Source organism: Arctopsyche grandis, chromosome 11 (assembly GCF_051622035.1).
Source record: "Arctopsyche grandis isolate Sample6627 chromosome 11, ASM5162203v2, whole genome shotgun sequence".
NCBI classification, from domain to species: domain Eukaryota; kingdom Metazoa; phylum Arthropoda; class Insecta; order Trichoptera; family Hydropsychidae; genus Arctopsyche; species Arctopsyche grandis.
Window position 1 is genome coordinate 15,705,291 of NC_135365.1, and position 26,802 is coordinate 15,732,092.

A 26,802-nucleotide genomic window follows, 5' to 3' on the forward strand; every position below is an offset into this window, starting at 1 on the left:
TTGATTTCGGTGATAGTAAGGCTAGGTTTGGTTAGGTTTGGTGAGGTAAGCGAGTTTTGTGTAAATCTTACAATTTCGAATTCTTTGATTTCGGTGATAGTTAGGTTAGGTTGGGTTGGGTTTGTTAAATTAAGCGAGGTTTGTGTAAACCTAAATATCTCGAATTCTTTGATTTCGGTGATGGTTAGGTTTGGTTGGGTTGAGCTTGGTGAGGTCCGCGAGTTTTTTGTATATATATTTGCAATGTCGAATTCTTTGATTTTTTTATTTTATTTTATTAATTGAAAAATCAACAGACAGGATGTACAGAGATAGGTATAAAAAACACAAAAAGTAAATAAATAATATATGTAACACCCGAGTCCAATAATAGATTTTTACAAAAATGAAAAAGATAAATATAAGGAAAACAAATTAAAAAGTAAAGAATAAAGGCATGACAAAATATGTAGTACATTGCATAATTAAACTATAGTATTAAAATATTTGGAAAAGGTTATAAGATAGAATATAAGAAGAAATTGAAATTTACAAATATAAAAAACAAATGAAAAAGGTAAATACAAAATAAACAAATGAAATGGAAAGGAATGAAAGCTATAATATGATTAAATAGCACATTACATAACTAAACTAAAGTATAAAAATAATGGAAATATTGGAAAAATAGAATAGAAGAAAAAATGAATCAATCGGTCAAGATTCTCTTGATGTTAGACCTGAATTGATGTAGGGAAATACCAAACAGATCAACCTCATTCAGCTCTCCGTTAAACATACGATAAACGCGCTGCAGATAAAAATATTTTTGGGAATTAGTATTGAAAGGATCAAGTGAAAAGAGTGTAACGCGTCTAGGGTATCGAACTGGGATTCTGAAATTAACCTTATTCAGTAAATCAGAACAATCAAGGAAACCATTTATGAGCTTAAAGAAGAATATAGCATCAGAATGTCGTCGCCTGACAGAAAGATTGTTAAAAGAAAGGATTTTTAAAATGTCGGAAACAGTAGAATGGGTATAGGTAGGAAAAAGGTAGCGTAAGGATTTAATAAATTTAAGTTGAACTTTCTCAATACAATTAATATGGGATAAATAAAAAGGTGACCAGATAATTGAGGCAAATTCAAGGTGAGACCTTACAAAGGAAAAATAAAGTAATTTTAGTACATAAGGATCATTAAAGGGTTTTGTTGAGCGGAGTAGGAATCCAAGAGATTTAAATGCTTTGTTGGTAATAAAAGAAATATGTTCAGAGAAATCTAGTTTATTATTGAGTATTACACCAAGATCCTTAATAGAAGATGACGTGTTAAGGATTGAATGATTTAATTGATATTGATTAGTAATAATTGACTTATTTCTAGTGAAATTTAAAATAGAGCATTTTTCTAGATTAATAAAAAGATCATTATTTAAACAATATATAGAGAATCTATCTAGATCTTCTTGTATCTTATGACAATCGTCTATGGTGTATATAGGTTTGTAAATTTTTAAATCATCAGCGTAAAGAAGTATAAAGGAATGTTTGAAGATGTATGAGATATCATTAATATAGAGTAAAAAGAATAAGGGACCTAAATGCGACCCTTGTGGGACACCGGAAGGAATATGTCTAAGTGATGATCTAAAACCATTGAGAATTATGATTTGGTGACGATTTAGTATATACGAAGAGATCCAACGAAATAAATTTCCTCGGATTCCAAGGGACCAAAGTTTATTGAGTAAAAGGTTGTGATTGATTTTATCAAAAGCTTTAGAGAAATCCGTATAAACGACGTCTATTTGGATTCGTTTGTCCATATAAGATGTGAGAGTACTAGTGAAATTAAGCAGGTTAGTCTCTACCGATCTCCCCTTAAAAAAACCATGTTGTTCAGGTATAATGTAGTTTTTGAAATTGGAGAAAAGGAAATTATAGATAATTTTTTCAAAGATTTTACTAATGACAGATAGTTTAGATATAGGACGGTAATTCTCAATAAGATTCTTATCACCTTTTTTAAAAATAGGGGTGATGTAAGATAATTTCCAATAGTCAGGAAATTTACCGTTCGACATAGAAAGATTGAAAAGGATTGTTATGGGAAGAGATAATGGGACAGCACATTTAACAAGGAAAAAAGAAGGCAAACCATCACAACCCGCACCAAGATTAACATTGAGAGAGTTGATGTGACTGAGTACAGTAGATAAGTCAAAATGAAAAGTAGATAAGTTACAAGAAGAAGTATCTGTATTAGAGATAGAAAGGTTAATGGTAGAATCACTATTGAAAGTGGAGTCAAAATAGTCAGCAAAAATGGTACAGATTTCAGAACCATGTGAAGCCGACTTATTTCCATAATACATTACGGAAGGATATGAAGAGGAGGTATTTTTTTTTGAATTTATATATGACCAAAATGATTTGGGATTAGTTTTAATATTATTTTGAATAAGAGAAATATAATTTCTAAAGCAGATTAAAGAATATTTTTTAATTCGAGCTCTTAATAGTGAAAAACTTTGATAATCTAAGGGATTTGAATAAATTTTAAATTTTTTATGGAATTTGTTTTTTTCTTTTATTATTTTAATAAGAGACGATGTAAACCAAGGGGGATATTTGGTACGCTTAGATTTAAGAGTAAAAGGGACGTGGCATTCAATAATATTTTGTAAGGTATCGTAAAATTTTTTACAAGCTAAATCAATATTTAAATTGGACAAAAGTGAATTCCAATTGATATCGCTTAAAATTGGAATAATTGTAGCATAGTCAGCTTTTCTAAAGAGGAAAGTTTTATTATAATTATAATTCAAGGGTGAAGATTTGTTGTAAATTATTGAGATGCAAAAGGATAAATGATGAGAATCTTCATGGATTAGCGTAGAGTCAGCACGAGAAATATATAAGGGGAAACTACTAATAGCTAGGTCAAGAATACGATTATTAGTATTTGACAAATAATTGTATTGATAAAGTTTATTATAAGATAAGAATTGAGTAAAGGAAAGGGAAGAAAAATTAATACAATTGGAAGGAAATAGATGCAGATTTGAGTCGTATTTTGTCCAATCAATAGTGGGAAGATTGTAATCACCGAGTAAAATGAATCGATCCTCTGGATAATTGGTTATTAGATCAGATACTTTATTTAAATGGGTAACTAATAGAGTTTGGTGAGAATTACCAGGAGGAATATAGACAGTACAGATATTTAGTTTAAAAAATTTAGTGGTAATAGTAATCCAAAGGTCTTCTGTGGAAGTTAACCAATTATTTTGAATGACAGAGGGTAGATTATTTTTCACAGCTATGATTACACCACCACCAAATATTTGGTTATGAAGAGAATAATCTCTGTCACGTCGAAACACCTGATATCTGGCATCAAAAAACTCACTATTATTGAATGAGTCATTTAGCCAAGTTTCTGATAGACAGATAATATCATAATTATTAACTAATACATTTTGAAGAAAAGAGTCAGATTTAGTTCGGAGACCTCTGACATTTTGATAATAAATGACAAGACGATTAGAAGACATTGTAAAAAAGGAAGTAGATAGAGCACGTACTGATATAAATATAAATATCCATATGCATAAATGAAAATAGATATATGCATATAAACATACACATAACTGCATACACAGATAAAGATATGGAATTATTAAGCAAACCATCCTTGGTGATACCAGTTGAAATGCAAAGGTATACATGGACACAAATATAAAAACGAACTCGTACCTTTTTTAGTTTATGAGTAAAATATATGTAAATAGCATAGTTATATAGTAATAATAAAAATAATAAATTATATAGCCATACGTACATAATTGTTTGCACATACATTATAATATGTGATGCAGACCAGTAGACAATAAATGCATAGATAATTATTAGGTTATTAAAATTTAATATTGCACTTAGTCATTTGATTTTGCAAAGATCTGATTCTTTTGAGATTTGTATGATATTGGAGCTCGCACTTTTTCTAATCATGATCTTGCAATCTTTAACCCACAAGTAGGCGTAGTTATATTCAGTTTTCAATTGGCGTGCTCGCTTCAATAATAATTTATTCGTTGGTGTAAGGTGATCCGTTACGTATAGGGTGGTGGGCGGGCCTGGAATATTGATGTCGTTGGTGGTGATGCCGCGGCGGGCGCGCACGGCCGCCATCAGCAGGTCCTTACGACGGCGCTGAGTGAACCGTACGACCACTGATGACGTGCGCACACTCACATCGCTGTTGCCCTCTCGCTGTTGCTGTTGCTGTGAACCTGCAACGCCCTGGGACGGGTACGGCCGCACACGGTGTATGGTGTCAATATCTGTGTCGCACAATTTGTGACCCACGACAGCACATAAGTCATATAATATAGACACTAGATTTTCACCCTTTTTCATAGGTATGCCGGATATTTCTACATTGTTTTTTCTAGAGAATTGATCTTGCAGATTGTTTTCTTGTTTCAGTTCAACAATAGTATTTTGCGCCTCAATTAAACCTTTATTTACATCAGAAAAGCAGGAAATTTTCTTTTCAGCAGTGGTTAGTCTCCCATCAAATTCATCAGACTTAGCCTCTATTGTGAATAATTTATTGTTTATGTCTGTGATTACAGATTTTATGTTTTCAAACTCATTTTTCATGGTATTAAAGTCTGCTCGAAAGCATTTAATTTCATTAAGTATATCAAATAAAGATGGCTGAGGACTGATGACTGAATCTTGAGAACTGAGCATTAGTGATGAGGACTGAGACGGCGGAAGGGGGTTAGGATGGATACGGCAAGAAACGCATCGCCATTTTTCCTTATTCTTTGACGTCATTTTTTTGTATTTTGTTTCCGAAATCCCCACACAATCATGGTGGAAAGGTTCTTCACAAAGCTCGCACAGCACATAATTAGTCAACAACACAACACTTTTGCATTTATAGCAAATCATTGTTAAGTATTATTAGTTGATTGATCTCGGTGATAGTTAGGCTATGATGGGTTAGGTTTGGTGAGGTAAGCGAAGTTTTGTGTAAATCTTACAATCTTGAATTCTTTGATTTCGGTGATAGTTAGGTTAGGTTGGGTTGAGCTTGGTGAGGTCCGCGAGTTTTTTGTATATATATTTGCAATGTCGAATTCTTTGATCTCGGTGATAGTTAGGCTATGATGGGTTAGGTTTGGTGAGGTAAGCGAAGTTTTGTGTAAATCTTACAATCTTGAATTCTTTGATTTCGGTGATAGTTAGGTTAGGTTGGCTTAGGTTTGGTGAGGTCAGCGAGATTTTTGTAAATCTTTCAATCTCGAATTCTTTGATTTCGGTGATAGTAAGGTTAGGTTTGGTAAATTGAGCGAGGTTTCTGTTAATCTAACAATCTCGAATTCTTTGATTTCGGTGATGGTGAGGTTAGGTTGGGTGAGATTTGGTGAGGTTAGCGAGTTTTGTGTAAATCTTACAATTTCGAATTCTTTTATTTCGGTGATAGTTAGGTTAGGTTGGGTTAGGTTTGTTAAATGAAGCGAGGTTTGTGTAAATCTGACAATCACGAATTCTTTGATTTCGGTGATGGTTAGGTTAGGTTGGGTTAGGTTTGTTAAATTGAGCGAGTTTTGTGTTAACCTTACAATCTCGAATTCTTTGATTTCGGTGATAGTAAGGCTAGGTTGGGTTAAGTTTGGTGAGGTAAGCGAGGTTTGTGTAAACCTTACAATCTCGAATTCTTTGATTTCGGTGATGGTTAGGTTAGGTTGGGTTAGGTTTGGTGAGGTTAGCGAGATTTGTGTAAATTTAACAATCTCGAATTCTTTGATTTCGGTGATAGTTAGGTTAGGTTGGATTGAGTTTGGTGAGGTCCGCGAGTTTTTTGTATATTTTGGCAATGTTGAATTCTTTGATTTCGGTGATTGTAAGGCTAGGTTGGGTAAGGTTTGGTGAGGTTAGCGAGATTTGTGTAAATCTTACAATCTCGAAGTCTTTGATTTAGGTGATAGTTAGGTTAGGTTGGGTTGAGTTTGGTGAGGTCCGCGAGTTTTTTGTATATTTTTTCAATGTCGAATTCTTTGATCTCGGTGATAGTTAGGCTAGGTTGGGTTAGGGTAGGTGAGGTAAGCGAAGTTTGTGTAAATCTTACAATCTTGAATTCTTTGATTTCGGTGATAGTTAGGTTGGGTTGGCTTAGGTTTGGTGAGGTCAGCGAGATTTTTGTAAATCTTTCAATCTCGAATTCTTTGATTTCGGTGATTGTTAGGTTAGGTTGGGTTAGGTTTGGTAAATTATGCGAGGTTTGTGTTAACCTTACAATCTCGAATTCTTTGATTTCGGTTATAGTTTGGCTAGGTTGGGTTAAGTTTGGTGAGGTAAGCGAGTTTTTTGTATAACTTACAATCTTGAATTCTTTGATTTTGGTGATAGTTAGGTTAGGTTGGGTTGGGTTTGTTAAATTAAGCGAGGTTTGTGTAAACCTTACAATTTCGAATTCTTTGATTTCGGTGATGGTTAGGTTAGGTTGGGTTAGGTTTGATGAGGTCATCGAGTTGTTTGTATATTTTTGCAATGTCGAATTCTTTGAATTCGGTGATAGTAAGGCTAGATTGGGTTAGGTTTGGTGAGGTATGCGAGATTTGTGTAAATCTTACAATCTCGAATTCTTTGATTTCGTTGAAAGTTAGGCTAGGTTAGGTTAGGTTTTGTGAGGTAAGCGAGTTTTGTGTTAATCTTACAATCTTGAATTCTTTGATTTCAGTGATGGTAACGTTAGGTTTGGTGAGGTAAGCGAGTTTTTTGTATATTTTAAAAATGTCGAATTCTTTGATTTCGTTGATAGTTAGGTTAGGCTGGGTTAGGTTTGGTAAATAAAACGAGGTTTGTGTAAATCGTACAATCTCGAAGTCTTTGATTTCGGTGTTGGTTGGGTTGGGTAGGGTTAGGTTTAATGATGTAAGCTAGTTTTTTGTATATTTAAGCAATGTCGAATTCTTTGATATCGGTGATGGTTAGAATTGGTGAGATAAGCGAGTTTTGTGTAAATCTTTCAATCTTGAATTTTTTTGATTTTGGTGATGGTAAGGTTAGGTTGGGTTAGGTTTGGTGGGGAAAGTGAGTTTTTTGTATATTTTTGCAAAGTCGAATTCTTTGATTTCGGTGATGGTAAGGTTAGGTTGGGTTAGGTTTGGTGAGGTAAGCGAGTTTTGTGTTAATCTTACAATCTCGAATTCTTTGATTTCGGTGATAGTTAGGTAAGGTTGGGTTAGGTTTGGTAATTTAAACGAGGTTTGTGTAAATCGTACAATCTCGAATTCTTTGATTTCGGTGATGGTTAGGTTAGGTTGGGTTAGGTTTGATGAGGTAAGCGAGTTGTTTGTATATTTTTGCAATGTCGAATTCTTTGAATTCGGTGATAGTAAGGCTAGGTTGGGTTAGGTTTGGTGAGGTTAGCGAGTTTTGTGTTAACCTTACAATCTCGAATTCTTTGATTTCGGTGATAGTTAGGCTAGGTTGGGTAAAGTTTGGTGAGGTAAGCGAGGTTTGTGTAAACCTTACAATCTCGAATTCTTTGATTTCGGTGATGGTTAGGTTAGGTTGGGTTAGGTTTGATGAGGTAAGCGAGTTGTTTGTATATTTTTGCAATGTCGAATTCTTTGAATTCGGTGATAGTAAGGCTAGGTTGGGTTAGGTTTGGTGAGGTAAGCGAGATTTGTGTAAATCTAACAATCTCGAATTCTTTGATTTCAGTGATAGTTAGGTTAGGTTGGGTTGAGTTTGGTGAGGTCCGCGAGTTTTTTGTATATTTTTGCAATGTTGAATTCTTTGATTTCGGTGATAGTAAGGCTAGGTTGGGTTAGGTTTGGTGAGGTTAGCGAGATTTGTGTAAATCTTACAATCTCGAAGTCTTTGATTTCGGTGATAGTTAGGTTAGGTTGGGTTGAGTTTGGTGAGGTCCGCGTGATTTTTGTAAATCTTTCAATCTCGAATTCTTTGATTTCGGTGATTGTTAGGTTAGGTTGGGTTAGGTTTGGTAAATCTAGCGAGGTTTCTGTTAATCTAACAATCTCGAATTCTTTGATTTCGGTGATAGTTAGGTTAGGTTGGGTTGAGTTTGGTGAGGTCCGCGAGTTTTTTGTATATTTTTGCAATGTTGAATTCTTTGATTTCGGTGATAGTAAGGCTAGGTTGGGTTAGGTTTGGTGAGGTTAGCGAGATTTGTGTAAATCTTACAATCTCGAAGTCTTTGATTTCGGTGATAGTTAGGTTAGGTCGGGTTGAGTTTGGTGAGGTCCGCGAGATTTTTGTATATTTTTTCAATGTCGAATTCTTTGATCTCGGTGATAGTGAGGCTAGGTTGGGTTAAGTTTGGTGAGGTAAGCGAGTTTTTTGTATAACTAACAATCTTGAATTATTTGATTTCGGTGATAGTAAGGTTAGGTTGGGTTAGATTTGGTAATGTTAGCGAGTTTTGTGTAAATCTTACAATCTCGAATTCTTTGATTTCGGTGATGGTTAGGTTAGGTTGGGTAAGGTTAAGTGAGGTAAGCGAGTTTTTTGTATATTTTTGCAATGCGGAATTCTTTGATTTCGGTGATAGTTAGGCTAAGTTGGGTGAGGTTTGGTGAGGTTAGCGAGTTTTGTGTAAATCTTTCAATCTCGAATTATTTAATTTAGGTGCTGGTTAGGTTAGGTTGGGTAAGGTTATGTGGGTTTTGCGAGTTTTTTGTAAAACTAACAATCTCGAATTCTTTGATTTCGGTGATGGTAACGTAAGGTTGGGTTAGATTTGGAGGAAAGCGAGTTTTGTTTAAAAATCCAACAATCTCGAATTCTTTGATTTCGGCGATAGTTAGGCGAAGTTGGGTTAGGTTTGGTGAGGTTAGCGAGATTTGTGTAAATCTTACAATCTCGAATTCTTTGATATCGGCGATAGTTAGTTGGGTTGGGTTAGGTTTGGTAAATTAAGCGAGGTTTGTGTAAATCGTACAACCTCGAATTCTTTGATTTCGGTGATGGTAAGGTTAGGTTGGGTTAGGTTTGGTGAGGTTAGCGAGTTTTGTGTAAATCTTACAATCTCGATTTCTTTGATTTCGGTGATAGTTAGGTTAGGTTGGGTTAGGTTTGGTAAATTAAGCGAGGTTTGTGTAAATCGTACAACCTCGAATTCTTTGATTTTGGTGATGGTTAGGTTAGGTTAGGTTAGGTTTGGTGAGGTTAGCGAGTTTTTTGTATATTTTGGCAATGCGGAATTCTTTGATTTCGGTGATAGTTAGGCTAAGTTGGGTGAGGTTTGGTGAGGTTAGCGAGTTTTGTGTAAATCTTTCAATCTCGAATTATTTAATTTAGGTGCTGGTTAGGTTAGGTTGGGTTAGGTTATGTGGGTTTTGCGAGTTTTTTGTAAAACTAACAATCTCGAATTCTTTGATTTCGGTGATGGTATCGTAAGGTTGGGTTAGATTTGGTGAGGAAAGCGAGTTTTGTGTAAAAATCCAACAATCTCGAATTCTTTGATTTCGGTGATAGTTAGGTTAGGTTGGGTTGGGTTTGGTGAGGAAAGCGAGTTTTTTGTATATTTTTGCAATGTGGAATCCTTTGATCTCGGTGATAGTTAGGCTAGATTGGGTTAGGTTTGGTGAGGTATGCGAGATTTGTGTAAATCTTACAATCTCGAATTCTTTGATTTCGTTGATAGTTAGGCTAGGTTAGGTTAGGTTTTGTGAGGTAAGCGAGTTTTGTGTTAATCTTACAATCTTGAATTTTTTGATTTCAGTGATGGTAACGTTAGGTTTGGTGAGGTAAGCGAGTTTTTTGTATATTTTAAAAATGTCGAATTCTTTGATTTCGTTGATAGTTAGGTTAGGCTGGGTTAGGTTTGGTAAATAAAACAAGGTTTGTGTAAATCGTACAATCTCGAATTCTTTGATTTCGGTGTTTGTTGGGTTAGGTAGGGTTAGGTTTGATGATGTAAGCTAGTTTTTTGTATATTTAAGCAATGTCGAATTCTTTAATATCGGTGATGGTAAGGTTAGGTTGGGTTAGGTTTGGTGAGGAAAGTGAGTTTTTTGTATATTTTTGCAAAGTCGAATTCTTTGATTTCGGTGATGGTTAGGTTAGGTTGGGTTAGGTTTGGTGAGGTAAGCGAGTTTTGTGTTAATCTTACAATCTCGAATTCTTTGATTTCGGTGATAGTTAGGTTAGGTTGGGTTAGGTTTGGTAAATTAAGCGAGGTTTCTGTTAATCTAACAATCTCGAATTCTTTGATTTCGGTGATGGTTAGGTTAGGTTGGTTTTGGTTTGGTGAGGTAAGCGAGTTGTTTGTATATTTTTGCAATGTCGAATTCTTTTTATTCGGTGATAGTTAGGCTAGGTTGGGTTAGGTTTGGTGAGGTTAGCGATATTTGTGTAAGTCTAACAATCTCGAATTCTTTGATTTCGGTGATAGTTAGGTTAGGTTGGGTTAGGTTTGGTAAATTAAGCGAGGTTTGTGTAAATCTGACAATCACGAATTCTTTGATTTCGGTGATGGTTAGGTTAGGTTGGGTTAGGTTTGTTAAATTAAGCGAGGTTTGTGTTAACCTTACAATCTCGAATTCGTTGATTTCGGTTATAGTTTGGCAAGGTTGGGTTAAGTTTGGTGAGGTAAGCGAGTTTTTTGTATAACTTACAATCTTGAATTCTTTGATTTTGGTGATAGTTAGGTTAGGTTGGGTTGGGTTTGTTAAATTAAGCGAGGTTTGTGTAAACCTTACAATCTCGAATTCTTTGATTTCGGTGATGGTTAGGTTAGGTTGGGTTAGGTTTGATGAGGTCATCGAGTTGTTTGTATATTTTTGCAGGGGACGCGACAATTGGTGCAAGGACAAAATGTTCAACGACAAAATGTACCCGAAAATTAGTGCACTGACAAAATGTACCCGCGACAAAATGTACCCGCGACAAAATGTACCCGCGACAAAATGTACCCGCGACAAAATGTTCAAAAATCCTAAATTATCCTATTTTAATGGCAAAAGTAACTTTTTATTGTATTATATTTATCGATGTATATGGTACTTTTTATCGTATAGATCGCGGATGTTATTAAATTATTATAAATTAAAGGTGTTCTCAACCGTACCAACATATACTTATTTAAATTGAACAATTACATTTTAAGCGAATGTCATTGTGACTCATTGAATATCATTTTAAGATGTCATTAAATTAGTATAAATGTCAGGGGTTCTCAACCGTATCCAATATTTACGTATTTAAATTGAAAAAAAAAACTTTCCGAGCGTATGAACTGCAGATTACATTGCATTAGTTTATATGGCAGGGCTTCTCAACCGTCTCCAAAATTTTCTTTATTTCAAATGAATAATTTACTTTTTATCGTACACATCGCGGGCGTTATTAAATTAGTATAAATGACAGGGGTTCTCAACCGTATCCAATATTTACGTATTTAAATTGAAAAAAAAACTTTCCGAGCGTATGAACTGCAGATTACATTGCATTAGTTTATATGGCAGGGCTTCTCAACCGTCTCCAAAATTTTCTTTATTTCAAATGAATAATTTACTTTTTATCGTACACATCTCGGGCGTTATTAAATTAGTATAAATGACAGGGGTTCTCAACCGTATCCAATATTTACGTATTTAAATTGAAAAAAAAAACTTTCCGAGCGTATGAACTGCAGATTACATTGCATTAGTTTATATGGCAGGGCTTCTCAACCGTCTCCAAAATTTTCTTTATTTCAAATGAATAATTTACTTTTTATCGTACACATCGCGGGCGTTATTAAATTAGTATAAATGACAGGGGTTCTCAACCGTATCCAATATTTACGTATATAAATTGAAAAAAAAAACTTTCCGAGCGTATGAACTCCAGATTACATTGCATTAGTTTATATGGCAGGGCTTCTCAACCGTCTCCAAAATTTTCTTTATTTCAAATGAATAATTTACTTTTTATCGTACACATCGCGGGCGTTATTAAATTAGTATAAATGACAGGGGTTCTCAACCGTATCCAATATTTACGTATTTAAATTGAAAAAAAAAACTTTCCGAGCGTATGAACTGCAGATTACATTGCATTAGTTTATATGGCAGGGCTTCTCAACCGTCTCCAAAATTTACTTTATTTCAAATGAATAATTTACTTTTTATCGTACACATCGCGGGCGTTATTAAATTAGTATGAATGACAGGGGTTCTCAACCGTATCCAATTTTTTCTTATTTAAATTGAAAAAAAAAATGTTTTTATGCGTATTGCAGATGTCAATGAATTAGTTTAAATGTCAGGGGTTCTAAACCGTATCCAATGTTTACTTATTTAAATTGAAAAAATTACTTTTTAAGCGTATGTCATTGAATTAGTTTAACACCTCTTCTTCGCACCTCTGTGAGGGACAGTACATATAAGATAATTATAAATTTTAGAGTTATTTAGAGTTAAGTAATTAAATGTATTTTTAAAATTAGCTTTATAGCTAAGATAATATATAAATAAATAAACGTTGAACGCCACGTTTTATTTTGATAAAACAGTTCCCAGCCAGCGGTCACGTGTACTTCGAGTTTTAACATTGAATGTGACCTTTACGGCGTCTCTAAATCAAATTCACATAATTTTTTTCCAAAATTTTGTTTAAAAATGCAATTATTTTATTTCTTCTGCAAATAAGTCTTCTAGTGTACATTCGCAAGCTATATGTATAATGAAAGTTTTTTTTAAACTTAATATTTCATTATACAATTATAAGGCAAGAATATCAAATATTAATTTAGATAAATTTAATGTATTATTTTACAGTCAAGTCTCGAATTACGACTATTCGGATTAACGATGGAGAGATTTTACTTAGTGTTTAGCAAAAAACAAATGTATGAATCGGACATTGTATTGTAGAAAAAAGGAGGTATGTAAAAAAGGCAGACATTAGAAATTTACAGCTAAAATTATTTTTACATACCTCCTTTATGTTTCACATTAATATTGCATCATTTACAACTAACTATTATGCGTAAGGGTTGCATACAAAATTTAATTATGACATGTAAAAGACAATTAAAATGTAAATGTAAAAAAAATCACGCGCGTTGAATAGAGATGGCAAAACAATAATATATTTTGAAATTAGTTCTATGATTGACAGATGAATTGTCTACACAAATGGACGAAAATATGTAAAAAGACAAATGGGTTATAAAATTTTACTACCCTCATGTTAGAGGCTATTGAATGCATTTTTTTCTTTGCGTAAAACCCTAGGACAATAGGCAAATGGTGGGTTCGAAATCTCTTCAATGTCCTCTTCAACGTCGGTTTGTAGCAATGGAATAATAAATTTTAGCTATTCACAGTTGATAAGCTCGATCACATTTATTATAGAAAAATATACATATATGTATGTAATTAATTTATAATTACTCTGGTATTATAAAGTCCTAATAAGGTTATCAAGTTAACAATACCAAGTTATATATAAAATTTAGTAAGTATCTGTCAACCGGAAGTGGCAGTTTACTTTTGTACGATTTTTCTTCCACTATTTTTTTCGACCCCTTAAACATGTGTTTTCGTCACAAAAAATTCAAGTATAATTCTTGTAGCAATGTGATGAAAAGAAAAAAAAATTATTAAGTTTTATAAACCGGAAGTGGGTTTTTTTCTCTTAGAAAGGTTGAAAATGTTGTGCCCACTACTCTGTCCATACCCCTGAACGTATTAAGCTGAAAATTTATATTTCTATCCTTTATGTACTAACTTAGAGCTCGTAGGGTTTTGGTCAGAATTTGTAAACCGGAAGTAGTATTTTTTTTTAAAACAATATTTCATTATTTTATTTTGACCCTTAAAATTATTTTTATTTTCTTGATATTTAATGAGTATAATACTGATAGTGATTTTTAGTAATAAAAAAAATTTGAACAAAATCTGACAACCGGAAGTAGAACTTTTTTTGTTTTGTGCAAGTTTCCATACATTTGCGCTCAATTTGTATCGCTATCATAGTCATCAGTTCAATATCGAATTTTGTTTTGTTATCTTCTTATATTCCTCAAATACATAGATAAAGTCATGGGTTGGTCACACCCGAATTTTTTTTAGTAAAAAAAAACCGAGGGGAGGGTCATAAAAATTAAACACCGACCTGGTTCTTTTTAATTTAGCACTAACAGCACCCTGAGCTTCAATGAATATAGAAAAAACCTTATCTTGCAATATGCAAACCGTACTTGACCAGTTTACGAAAAATTATTTTATAGGCTTTAAAATTATGGCAAATAAGCTAGAACCACAATATTTATCAAGAAGACTATCTTTCAAGTAATGTATTATAATTTTCAACCATAATTAATTTTGTTTTTAAGGTCATTCCGTAGTCCGGTTTTGTGTTACATCGGCATTTTAGGATGGACTGTACATATGTTAATAGATAATTAATATATCAATAATTTATATGAATATTAAAACATGGAAATGTCTACTGTCTTCTTTTTATTATATACTGATAATGATGAATTTTTAAATAATTACATTTATTATTTATTACGTATTCACTCCTTTGTAAATCAAATTCAACTTTTTGCTAATCAAATTCACACGTTGAGAAAAAAAATGCATGGTTAAAATAAAGTGATTGTAAATCGAATTTTATTTTTCAGCTCAAAAGAACCTATTGTCTTCGAAGTATTGAAGCGCATATGCTTCGACCAAATCTTTTTCTAGGAATCTTAACATTTTTTATGTAGTTAGGGTTGGTTAAATGATTTTCCCAATGTAATTAACCTTAAAATACATGAGGAAATCATCGACCTTCTGTTGGATTTCTCGTTCTTGTGCCAATAGCCATGGGTTGAGAATTTGGAGGAGTTCCTCCCAGCTTTCGACTACATTTTCTGGAGGAACAAATGCTAATGCCAATACCATTTTTAATTTAATTGCATTTTCCTGATTATCGTAAAATTCAGATAATCCCAATTCCTGGATTTTTCTGTAGGTACTTTGGGACAGATGGAAAAAGCAACCCGTTACTTGCGCATTTGGCCATATGTCAGACGTGAACCTCGTGTAGCTTCCATAGACATATGGAATGTTCGAGACCGAATATTACATAATTATGGAAAAACGGACAACGAAGTGGAAGGCTTCCATATGAAAGTTGGCTATACAATTAGAGCCCAATTTCCAAACCTGTGGAAGTTCTTGAAAGCCCTTCAAGGTCTCCAAGCCAGAACCGAGAAGTTAGTACAAGAACTAAACTCCGGAGTTATTCTCGAAACTGTGTTTACCGAAACACTCTGTTCTGGCAATTTTTCGCATGGACACCTTCTTCGCTTTCAAATACGCAGCAATCAAAGTTTTTTTTCGGCGGAAATATCCCTGCAGCGACCAATTTCTGAAGAATCGATATTGTTAATTTAAAAATTCAAAATTAAATATTAAATCCATCAATTTTATAAAATAAAAACTATTAAACCCATACTTACCCTTAGAACAATCATACAGCAAAAGGTCTCAGCTGAGCATGATCTTTTCAATGTTTGAAAGCATTTGACGCACAATGAACAAAGGCGTACCCTTAGCAGGTACGCCTGTTATATTACGGGTTTTTTGTACCTAAGTCTGTTTTATTTTGCATACATACAAGATAACTGTATTTTGTACATAGTTAAAGAGAATTACGTTTTTTTACCAATATACAGAAGAAATAACTAAGATAAATTTACAAATAACGAAGTGATGATTAGAACAAACACGTATGTCGCAAAATTCACAAGCGTTCCGTTTTATGCTGCTGGTGGTGTATATATATATATATATATATATATATATATATATATATATATATATATATATATATATATATATATATATATATATTTATATATATACATATAATTCAATGACATCTGCAATACGATTAAAAAGTTTTTTTTTTCAATTTAAATACGTAAATATTGGATACGGTTGAGAACCCCTGTCATTTATACTAATTTAATAACGCCCGCGATGTGTACGATAAAAAGTAAATTATTCATTTGAAATAAAGTAAATTTTGGAGACGGTTGAGAAGCCCTGCCATATAAACTAATGCAATGTAATCTGCAGTTCATACGCTCAGAAAGTTTTTTTTTTTCAATTTAAATACGTAAATATTGGATACGGTTGAGAACCCCTGTCATTCATACTCATTTAATAACGCCCGCGATGTGTACGATAAAAAGTAAATTATTCATTTGAAATAAAGTAAATTTTGGAGACGGTTGAGAAGCCCTGCCATATAAACTAATTCAATGTAATCTGCAGTTCATACGCTTAGAAAGTTTTTTTTTTTCAATTTAAATAAGAAAATATTGGATACGGTTGAGAACCCCTGACATTTATACTAATTTAATAACGCCCGCGATGTGTACGATGAAAAGTATATTATTCATTTGAAATAAAGAAAATTTTGGAGACGGTTGAGAAGCCCTGCCATATAAACTAATGCAATGTAATCTGCAGTTCATACGCTCAGAAAGTTTTTTTTTTCAATTTAAATTCGTAAATATTGGATACGGTTGAGAACCCCTGTCATTTATACTAATTTAATAACGCCCGCGATGTGTACGATGAAACGTATATTATTCATTTGAAATAAAGAAAATTTTGGAGACGGTTGAGAAGCCCTGCCATATAAACTAATGCAATGTAATCTGCAGTTCATACGCTCAGAAAGTTTTTTTTTTCAATTTAAATACGTAAATATTGGATACGGTTGAGAACTCCTGTCATTTATACTAATTTAATAACGCCCGCGATGTGTACGATGAAAAGTAGATTATTCATTTGAAATAAAGAAAATTTTGGAGACGGTTGAGAAGCCCTGCCATATAAACTAATGCAATGTAATCTGCAGTTCATACGCTCGGAAAGTTTTTTTTTCAATTTAAATACGTAAATATTGGATACGGTTGAACATTTTGAACATTTTTGAACATTTTGTCGCTTAAACATTTTGTCGCGGGTACATTTTGTCGCGGGTACATTTTGTCGCGGGTACATTTTGTCAGTGCACTAATTTTCGGGTACATTTTGTCGTTGAACATTTTGTCCTTGCACCAATTGTCGTGTAACCATTTTTGCAATGTCGAATTCTTTGAATTCGATGATAGTAAGGCTAGATTGGGTTAGGTTTGGTGAGGTATGCGAGATTTGTGTAAATCTTACAATCTCGAAGTCTTTGATTTAGGTGATAGTTAGGGTAGGTTGGGTTGAGTTTGGTGAGGTCCGCGAGTTTTTTGTATATTTTTTCAATGTCGAATTCTTTGATCTCGGTGATAGTTAGGCTAGGTTGGGTTAGGGTTGGTGAGGTAAGCGAAGTTTGTGTAAATCTTACAATCTTGAATTCTTTGATTTCGGTGATAGTTAGGTTGGGTTGGCTTAGGTTTGGTGAGGTCAGCGAGATTTTTGTAAATCTTTCAATCTCGAATTCTTTGATTTCGGTGATTGTTAGGTAAGGTTGGGTTAGGTTTGGTAAATTATGCGAGGTTTCTGTTAATCTAACAATCTCGAATTCTTTGATTTCGGTGATGGTTAGGTTAGGTTGGTTTAGGTTTGGTGAGGTAAGCGAGTTGTTTGTATATTTTTGCAATGTCGAATTCTTTTTATTCGGTGATAGTTAGGCTAGGTTGGGTTAGGTTTGGTGAGGTTAGCGATATTTGTGTAAATCTAACAATCTCGAATTCTTTGATTTCGGTGATAGTTAGGTTAGGTTGGGTTAGGTTTGGTAATTTAAACGAGGTTTGTGTAAATCGTACAATCTCAAATTCTTTGATTTCGGTGATGGTTAGGTTAGGTTGGGTTAGGTTTGATGAGGTAAGCGAGTTGTTTGTATATTTTTGCAATGTCGAATTCTTTGAATTCGGTGATAGTAAGGCTAGGTTGGGTTAGGTTCGGTGAGGTTAGCGATATTTGTGTAAGTCTAACAATCTCGAATTCTTTGATTTCGGTGATAGTAAGGTTAGGTTGGGTTAGGTTTGGTAAATTAAGCGAGGTTTGTGTAAATCTGACAATCACAAATTCTTTGATTTCGGTGATGGTTAGGTTAGGTTGGGTTAGGTTTGTTAAATTAAGCGAGGTTTGTGTTAACCTTACAATCTCGAATTCTTTGATTTCGGTTATAGTTTGGCTAGGTTGGGTTAAGTTTGGTGAGGTAAGCGAGTTTTTTGTATAACTTACAATCTTGAATTCTTTGATTTCGGTGATAGTTAGGTTAGGTTTCGTTGGGTTTGTTAAATTAAGCGAGGTTTGTGTAAACCTTACAATCTCGAATTCTTTGATTTCGGTGATGGTTAGGTTAGGTTGGGTTAGGTTTGATGATGTCATCGAGTTGTTTGTATATTTTTGCAATGTCGAATTCTTTGAATTCGGTGATAGTAAGGCTAGATTGGGTTAGGTTTGGTGAGGTTAGCGAGATTTGTGTAAATCTAACAATCTCGAATTCTTTGATTTCGGTGAGAGTTAGGTAAGGTTGGGTTAGATTTGGTAATGTTAGCGACTTTTGTGTAAATCTTACAATCTCGAATTCTTTGATTTCGTTGAAAGTTAGGCTAGTTTAGGTTAGGTTTTGTGAGGTAAGCGAGTTTTGTGTTAATCTTACAATCTTGAATTCTTTGATTTCAGTGATGGTAACGTTAGGTTTGGTGAGGTAAGCGAGTTTTTTGTATATTTTAAAAATGTCGAATTCTTTGATTTCGTTGATAGTTAGGTTAGGCTGGGTTAGGTTTGGTAAATAAAACGAGGTTTGTGTAAATCGTACAATCTCGAAGTCTTTGATTTCGGTGTTGGTTGGGTTAGGTAGGGTTAGGTTTAATGATGTAAGCTAGTTTTTTGTATATTTAAGCAATGTCGAATTCTTTGATATCGGTGATGGTTAGAATTGGTGAGATAAGCGAGTTTTGTGTAAATCTTTCAATCTTGAATTTTTTTGATTTTGGTGATGGTAAGGTTAGGTTGGGTTAGGTTTGGTGGGGAAAGTGAGTTTTTTGTATATTTTTGCAAAGTCGAATTCTTTGATTTCGGTGATGGTAAGGTTAGGTTGGGTTAGGTTTGGTGAGGTAAGCGAGTTTTGTGTTAATCTTACGATCTCGAATTCTTTGATTTCGGTGATAGTTAGGTTAGGTTGGGTTAGGTTTGGTAATTTAAACGAGGTTTGTGTAAATCGTACAATTTCGAATTCTTTGATTTCGGTGATGGTTAGGTTAGGTTGGGTTAGGTTTGATGAGGTAAGCGAGTTGTTTGTATATTTTTGCAATGTCGAATTCTTTGAATTCGGTGATAGTAAGGCTAGGTTGGGTTAGGTTTGGTGAGGTTAGCGAGATTTGTGTAAATCTAACAATCTCGAATTCTTTGATTTCGGTGATTGTTAGGTTAGGTTGGGTTAGGTTTGGTAAATTAAGCGAGGTTTCTGTTAATCTAACAATCTCGAATTCTTTGATTTCGGTGATGGTTAGGTTAGGTTGGTTTAGGTTTGGTGAGGTAAGCGAGTTGTTTGTATATTTTTGCAATGTCGAATTCTTTTTATTCGGTGATAGTTAGGCTAGGTTGGGTTAGGTTTGGTGAGGTTAGCGATATTTGTGTAAATCTAACAATCTCGAATTCTTTGATTTCGGTGATAGTTAGGTTAGGTTGGGTTGAGCTTGGTGAGGTCCGCGAGTTTTTTGTATATATATTTGCAATGTCGAATTCTTTGATCTCGGTGATAGTTAGGCTAGGATGGGTTAGGTTTGGTGAGGTAAGCGAAGTTTGTGTAAATCTTACAATCTTGATTTCTTTGATTTCGGTGATAGTTAGGTTAGGTTTGGTTAGGTTTGGTAAATTGAGCGAGGTTTCTGTTAATCTAACAATCTCGAATTCTTTGATTTCGGTGATAGTTAGGTTAGGATTGGTTAGGTTTGGTAAATTGAGCGAGGTTTCTGTTAATCTAACAATCTCGAATTCTTTGATTTCGGTGATAGTTAGGTTAGGTTTGGTTAGGTTTGGTAAATTAAGCGAGGTTTGTGTAAATCTGACAATCTCGAATTCTTTGATTTCGGTGATAGTTAGGCTAGGTTGGGTAAAGTTTGGTGAGGTAAGCGAGGTTTGTGTAAACCTTACAATCTCGAATTCTTTGATTTCGGTGATGGTTAGGTTAGGTTGGGTTAGGTTTGATGAGGTAAGCGAGTTGTTTGTATATTTTTGCAATGTCGAATTCTTTGAATTCGGTGATAGTAAGGCTAGGTTGGGTTAGGTTTGGTGAGGTTAGCGAGATTTGTGTAAATCTAACAATCTCGAATTCTTTGATTTCGGTGATAGTTAGGTTAGGTTGGGTTAGGTTTGGTAAATTAAGCGAGGTTTGTGTAAATCTGACAATCACGAATTCTTTGATTTCGGTGATGGTTAGTTTAGGTTGGGTTAGGTTTGTTAAATTAATCGAGGTTTGTGTTAACCTTACAATCTCGAATTCTTTGGTTTCGGTGATAGTTAGGCTAGGTTGGGTTAAGTTTGGTGAGGTAAGCGAGTTTTTTGTATAACTTACAATCTTGAATTCTTTGATTTCGGTGATAGTTAGGTTAGGTTTGGTTAGGTTTGGTAAATTGAGCGAGGTTTCTGTTAATCTAACAATCTCGAATTCTTTGATTTCGGTGATGGTGAGGTTAGGTTGGGTGAGATTTGGTGAGGTAAGCGAGTTTTTTGTAAATTATTGCAATGTCGAATTCTTTGATTTCGGTGATAGTAAGGCTAGGTTTGGTTAGGTTTAGTGAGGTAAGCGAGTTTTGTGTAAATCTTACAATTTCGAATTCTTTGATTTCGGTGATAGTTAGGTTAGGTTGGGTTGGGTTTGTTAAATTAAGCGAGGTTTGTGTAAACCTAAATATCTCGAATTCTTTGATTTCGGTGATGGTTAGGTTAGGTTGGGTTAGGTTTGATGAGGTCATCGAGTTGTTTGTATATTTTTGCAATGTCGAATTCTTTGAATTCGGTGATAGTAAGGCTAGATTGGGTTAGGTTTTGTGAGGTTAGCGAGATTTGTGTAAATCTAACAATCTCGAATTCTTTGATTTCGGTGAGAGTTAGGTAAGGTTGGGTTAGATTTAATAATGTTAGCGACTTTTGTGTAAATCTTACAATCTCGAATTCTTTGATTTCGGTGATAGTTAGGTTAGGTTTGGTTAGGTTTGGTAAATTGAGCGAGGTTTCTGTTAATCTAACAATCTCGAATTCTTTGATTTCGGTGATGGTGAGGTTAGGTTGGGTGAGATTTGGTGAGGAAAGCGAGTTTTTTGTAAATTATTGCAATGTCGAATTCTTTGATTTCGGTGATAGTAAGGCTAGGTTTGGTTAGGTTTAGTGAGGTAAGCGAGTTTTGTGTAAATCTTACAATTTCGAATTCTTTGATTTCGGTGATAGTTAGGTTAGGTTGGGTTGGGTTTGTTAAATTAAGCGAGGTTTGTGTAAACCTAAATATCTCGAATTCTTTGATTTCGGTGATGGTTAGGTTAGGTTGGGTTAGGTTTGATGAGGTCATCGAGTTGTTTGTATATTTTTGCAATGTCGAATTCTTTGAATTCGGTGATAGTAAGGCTAGATTGGGTTAGGTTTTGTGAGGTTAGCGAGATTTGTGTAAATCTAACAATCTCGAATTCTTTGATTTCAGTGATAGTTAGGTTAGGTTGGGTTAGGTTTGGTAAATTAAGCGAGGTTTGTGTAAATCTGACAATCACGAATTCTTTGATTTCGGTGATGGTTAGTTTAGGTTGGGTTAGGTTTGTTAAATTAATCGAGGTTTGTGTTAACCTTACAATCTCGAATTCTTTGGTTTCGGTGATAGTTAGGCTAGGTTGGGTGAGATTTGGTGAGGTAAGCGAGTTTTTTGTAAATTATTGCAATGTCGAATTCTTTGATTTCGGTGATAGTAAGGCTAGGTTTGGTTAGGTTTAGTGAGGTAAGCGAGTTTTGTGTAAATCTTACAATTTCGAATTCTTTGATTTCGGTGATAGTTAGGTTAGGTTGGGTTGGGTTTGTTAAATTAAGCGAGGTTTGTGTAAACCTAAATATCTCGAATTCTTTGATTTCGGTGATGGTTAGGTTAGGTTGGGTTAGGTTTGATGAGGTCATCGAGTTGTTTGTATATTTTTGCAATGTCGAATTCTTTGAATTCGGTGATAGTAAGGCTAGATTGGGTTAGGTTTTGTGAGGTTAGCGAGATTTGTGTAAATCTAACAATCTCGAATTCTTTGATTTCGGTGAGAGTTAGGTAAGGTTGGGTTAGATTTAATAATGTTAGCGACTTTTGTGTAAATCTTACAATCTCGAATTCTTTGATTTCGGTGATAGTTAGGTTAGGTTTGGTTAGGTTTGGTAAATTGAGCGAGGTTTCTGTTAATCTAACAATCTCGAATTCTTTGATTTCGGTGATGGTGAGGTTAGGTTGGGTGAGATTTGGTGAGGTAAGCGAGTTTTTTGTAAATTATTGCAATGTCGAATTCTTTGATTTCGGTGATAGTAAGGCTAGGTTTGGTTAGGTTTAGTGAGGTAAGCGAGTTTTGTGTAAATCTTACAATTTCGAATTCTTTGATTTCGGTGATAGTTAGGTTAGGTTGGGTTGGGTTTGTTAAATTAAGCGAGGTTTGTGTAAACCTAAATATCTCGAATTCTTTGATTTCGGTGATAGTTAGGTTAGGTTTGGTTAGGTTTGGTAAATTGAGCGAGGTTTCTGGTAATCTAACAATCTCGAATTCTTTTATTTCGGTGATAGTTAGGTTAGGTTTGGTTAGGTTTGGTAAATTGAGCGAGGTTTCTGTTAATCTAACAATCTCGAATTCTTTGATTTCGGTGATAGTTAGGTTAGGTTTGGTTAGGTTTGGTAAATTGAGCGAGGTTTCTGTTAATCTAACAATCTCGAATTCTTTGATTTCGGTGATGGTGAGGTTAGGTTGGGTGAGATTTGGTGAGGTAAGCGAGTTTTTTGTAAATTATTGCAATGTCGAATTCTTTGATTTCGGTGATAGTAAGGCTAGGTTTGGTTAGGTTTGGTGAGGTAAGCGAGTTTTGTGTAAATCTTACAATTTCGAATTCTTTGATTTCGGTGATAGTTAGGTTAGGTTGGGTTGGGTTTGTTAAATTAAGCGAGGTTTGTGTAAACCTAAATATCTCGAATTCTTTTAATTTCGGTGATGGTTAGGTTTGGTTGGGTTAGGTTTGATGAGGTCATCGAGTTGTTTGTATATTTTTGCAATGTCGAATTCTTTGAATTCGGTGATAGTAAGGCTAGATTGGGTTAGGTTTGGTGAGGTTAGCGAGATTTGTGTAAATCTAACAATCTCGAATTCATTGATTTCGGTGAGAGTTAGGTAAGGTTGGGTTAGATTTGGTAATGTTAGCGACTTTTGTGTAAATCTTACAATCTCGAATTCTTTGATTTCGGTGATAGTTAGGTTAGGTTGGGTTGAGCTTGGTGAGGTCCGCGAGTTTTTTGTATATATATTTGCAATGTCGAATTCTTTGATCTCGGTGATAGTTAGGCTATGATGGGTTAGGTTTGGTGAGGTAAGCGAAGTTTTGTGTAAATCTTACAATCTTGAATTCTTTGATTTCGGTGATAGTTAGGTTAGGTTGGCTTAGGTTTGGTGAGGTCAGCGAGATTTCTGTAAATCTTTCAATCTCGAATTCTTTGATTTCGGTGATAGTTAGGTTAGGTTTGGTTAGGTTTGGTAAATTGAGCGAGGTTTCTGTTAATCTAACAATTTCGAATTCTTTGATTTCAGTGATGGTGAGGTTAGGTTGGGTGAGATTTGGTGAGGTAAGCGAGTTTTGTGTAAATCTTACAATTTCGAATTCTTTGATTTCGGTGATAGTTAGGTTAGGTTGGGTTAGGTTTGTTAAATGAAGCGAGGTTTGTGTAAATCTGACAATCACGAATTCTTTGATTTCGGTGATGGTTAGGTTAGGTTGGGTTAGGTTTGTTAAATTAAGCGAGTTTTGTGTTAACCTTACAATCACGAATTCTTTGATTTCGGTGATAGTTAGGCTAGGTTGGGTTAAGTTTGGTGAGGTAAGCGAGTTTTGTGTAAACCTTACAATCTCGAATTCTTTGATTTCGGTGATGGTTAGGTTAGGTTGGGTTAGGTTTGACGAGGTAAGCGAGTTGTTTGTATATTTTTGCAATGTCGAATTCTTTGAATTCGGTGATAGTAAGGCAAGGTTGGGTTAGGTTTGGTGAGGTTAGCGAGATTTGTGTAAATTTAACAATCTCGAATTCTTTGATTTCGGTGATAGTTAGGTTAGGTTGGGTTGAGTTTGGTGAGGTCCGCGAGTTTTTTGTATATTTTGGCAATGTTGAATTCTTTGATTTCGGTGATTGTTAGGCTAGGTTGGGTAAGGTTTGGTGAGGTTAGCGAGATTTGTGTAAATCTTACAATCTCGAAGTCTTTGATTTAGGTGATAGTTAGGTTAGGTTGGGTTGAGTTTGGTGAGGTCCGCGAGTTTTTTGTATATTTTTTCAATGTCGAATTCTTTGATCTCGGTGATAGTTAGGCTAGGTTGGGTTAGGGTTGGTGAGGTAAGCGAAGTTTGTGTAAATCTTACAATCTTGAATTCTTTGATTTCGGTGATAGTTAGGTTGGGTTGGCTTAGGTTTGGTGAGGTCAGCGAGATTTTTGTAAATCTTTCAATCTCGAATTCTTTGATTTCGGTGATTGTTAGGTTAGGTTGGGTTAGGTTTGGTAAATTATGCGAGGTTTCTGTTAATCTAACAATCTCGAATTCTTTGATTTCGGTTAGGTTGGGTTAGGTTTGGTGAGGTAAGCGAGTTTTTTGAATATTTTTGCAATGTTGAATTCTTTGATTTCGGTGATAGTAAGGCTAGGTTGGGTTAGGTTTGGTGAGGTAAGCGAGATTTGTGTAAATCTTACAATCTCGAATTCTTTGATTTCGGTGATAGTTAGGTTAGGTTGGGTTGAGCTTGGTGAGGTCCGCGAGTTGTTTGTATATTTTTGCAATGTCGAATTCTTTGAATTCGGTGATAGTAAGGCTAGGTTGGGTTAGGTTTGGTAAATTATGCGAGGTTTCTGTTAATCTAACAATCTCGAATTCTTTGATTTCGGTTAGGTTGGGTTAGGTTTGGTGAGGTAAGCGAGTTTTTTGAATATTTTTGCAATGTTGAATTCTTTGATTTCGGTGATAGTAAGGCTAGGTTGGGTTAGGTTTGGTGAGGTAAGCGAGATTTGTGTAAATCTTACAATCTCGAATTCTTTGATTTCGGTGATAGTTAGGTTAGGTTGGGTTGAGCTTGGTGAGGTCCGCGAGTTGTTTGTATATTTTTGCAATGTCGAATTCTTTGAATTCGGTGATAGTAAGGCTAGGTTGGGTTAGGTTTGGTAAATTATGCGAGGTTTCTGTTAATCTAACAATCTCGAATTCTTTGATTTCGGTTAGGTTGGGTTAGGTTTGGTGAGGTAAGCGAGTTTTTTGAATATTTTTGCAATGTTGAATTCTTTGATTTCGGTAATAGTAAGGCTAGGTTGGGTTAGGTTTGGTGAGGTAAGCGAGATTTGTGTAAATCTTACAATCTCGAATTCTTTGATTTCGGTGATAGTTAGGTTAGGTTGGGTTGAGCTTGGTGAGGTCCGCGAGTTGTTTGTATATTTTTGCAATGTCGAATTCTTTGAATTCGGTGATAGTAAGGCTAGGTTGGGTTAGGTTTGGTAAATTATGCGAGGTTTCTGTTAATCTAACAATCTCGAATTCTTTGATTTCGGTTAGGTTGGGTTAGGTTTGGTGAGGTAAGCGAGTTTTTTGAATATTTTTGCAATGTTGAATTCTTTGATTTCGGTGATAGTAAGGCTAGGTTGGGTAAGGTTTGGTGAGGTAAGCGAGATTTGTGTAAATCTTACAATCTCGAATTCTTTGATTTCGGTGATTGTTAGGTTAGGTTGGGTTGAGCTTGGTGAGGTCCGCGAGTTGTTTGTATATTTTTGCAATGTCGAATTCTTTGAATTCGGTGATAGTAAGGCTAGGTTGGGTTAGGTTTGGTAAATTATGCGAGGTTTCTGTTAATCTAACAATCTCGAATTCTTTGATTTCGGTTAGGTTGGGTTAGGTTTGGTGAGGTAAGCGAGTTTTTTGAATATTTTTGCAATGTTGAATTCTTTGATTTCGGTGATAGTAAGGCTAGGTTGGGTTAGGTTTGGTGAGGTAAGCGAGATTTGTGTAAATCTTACAATCTCGAATTCTTTGATTTCGGTGATAGTTAGGTTAGGTTGGGTTGAGCTTGGTGAGGTCCGCGAGTTGTTTGTATATTTTTGCAATGTCGAATTCTTTGAATTCGGTGATAGTAAGGCTAGGTTGGGTTAGGTTTGGTAAATTATGCGAGGTTTCTGTTAATCTAACAATCTCGAATTCTTTGATTTCGGTTAGGTTGGGTTAGGTTTGGTGAGGTAAGCGAGTTTTTTGAATATTTTTGCAATGTTGAATTCTTTGATTTCGGTGATAGTAAGGCTAGGTTGGGTTAGGTTTGGTGAGGTAAGGGAGATTTGTGTAAATCTTACAATCTCGAATTCTTTGATTTCGGTGATAGTTAGGTTAGGTTGGGTTGAGCTTGGTGAGGTCCGCGAGTTGTTTGTATATTTTTGCAATGTCGAATTCTTTGAATTCGGTGATAGTAAGGCTAGGTTGGGTTAGGTTTGGTAAATTATGCGAGGTTTCTGTTAATCTAACAATCTCGAATTCTTTGATTTCGGTTAGGTTGGGTTAGGTTTGGTGAGGTAAGCGAGTTTTGTGTAAATTTAACAATC

The 26,802-nt window shown here is 34.7% G+C and overlaps 2 protein-coding genes across 2 annotated transcripts in view; both read right to left on the reverse strand.

Moving 5' to 3' along the window:
• LOC143918863 (aminopeptidase N-like) overlaps positions 1–26,802 on the reverse strand; it is a 184,188-nt gene that overhangs the window by 51,956 nt on the left and 105,430 nt on the right. The window lies entirely within an intron of this gene.
• Positions 280–4,911, reverse strand: LOC143918865 (uncharacterized). The gene is made up of 2 exons (XM_077440948.1): positions 3,829–4,911; positions 280–790 (listed from the first exon to the last, which is right to left on the reverse strand). The coding sequence occupies exon 1, from the start codon at positions 4,830–4,832 to the stop codon at positions 3,927–3,929; it is 906 nt and encodes a 301-aa protein (XP_077297074.1). The 5' UTR covers positions 4,833–4,911; the 3' UTR covers positions 280–790; positions 3,829–3,926.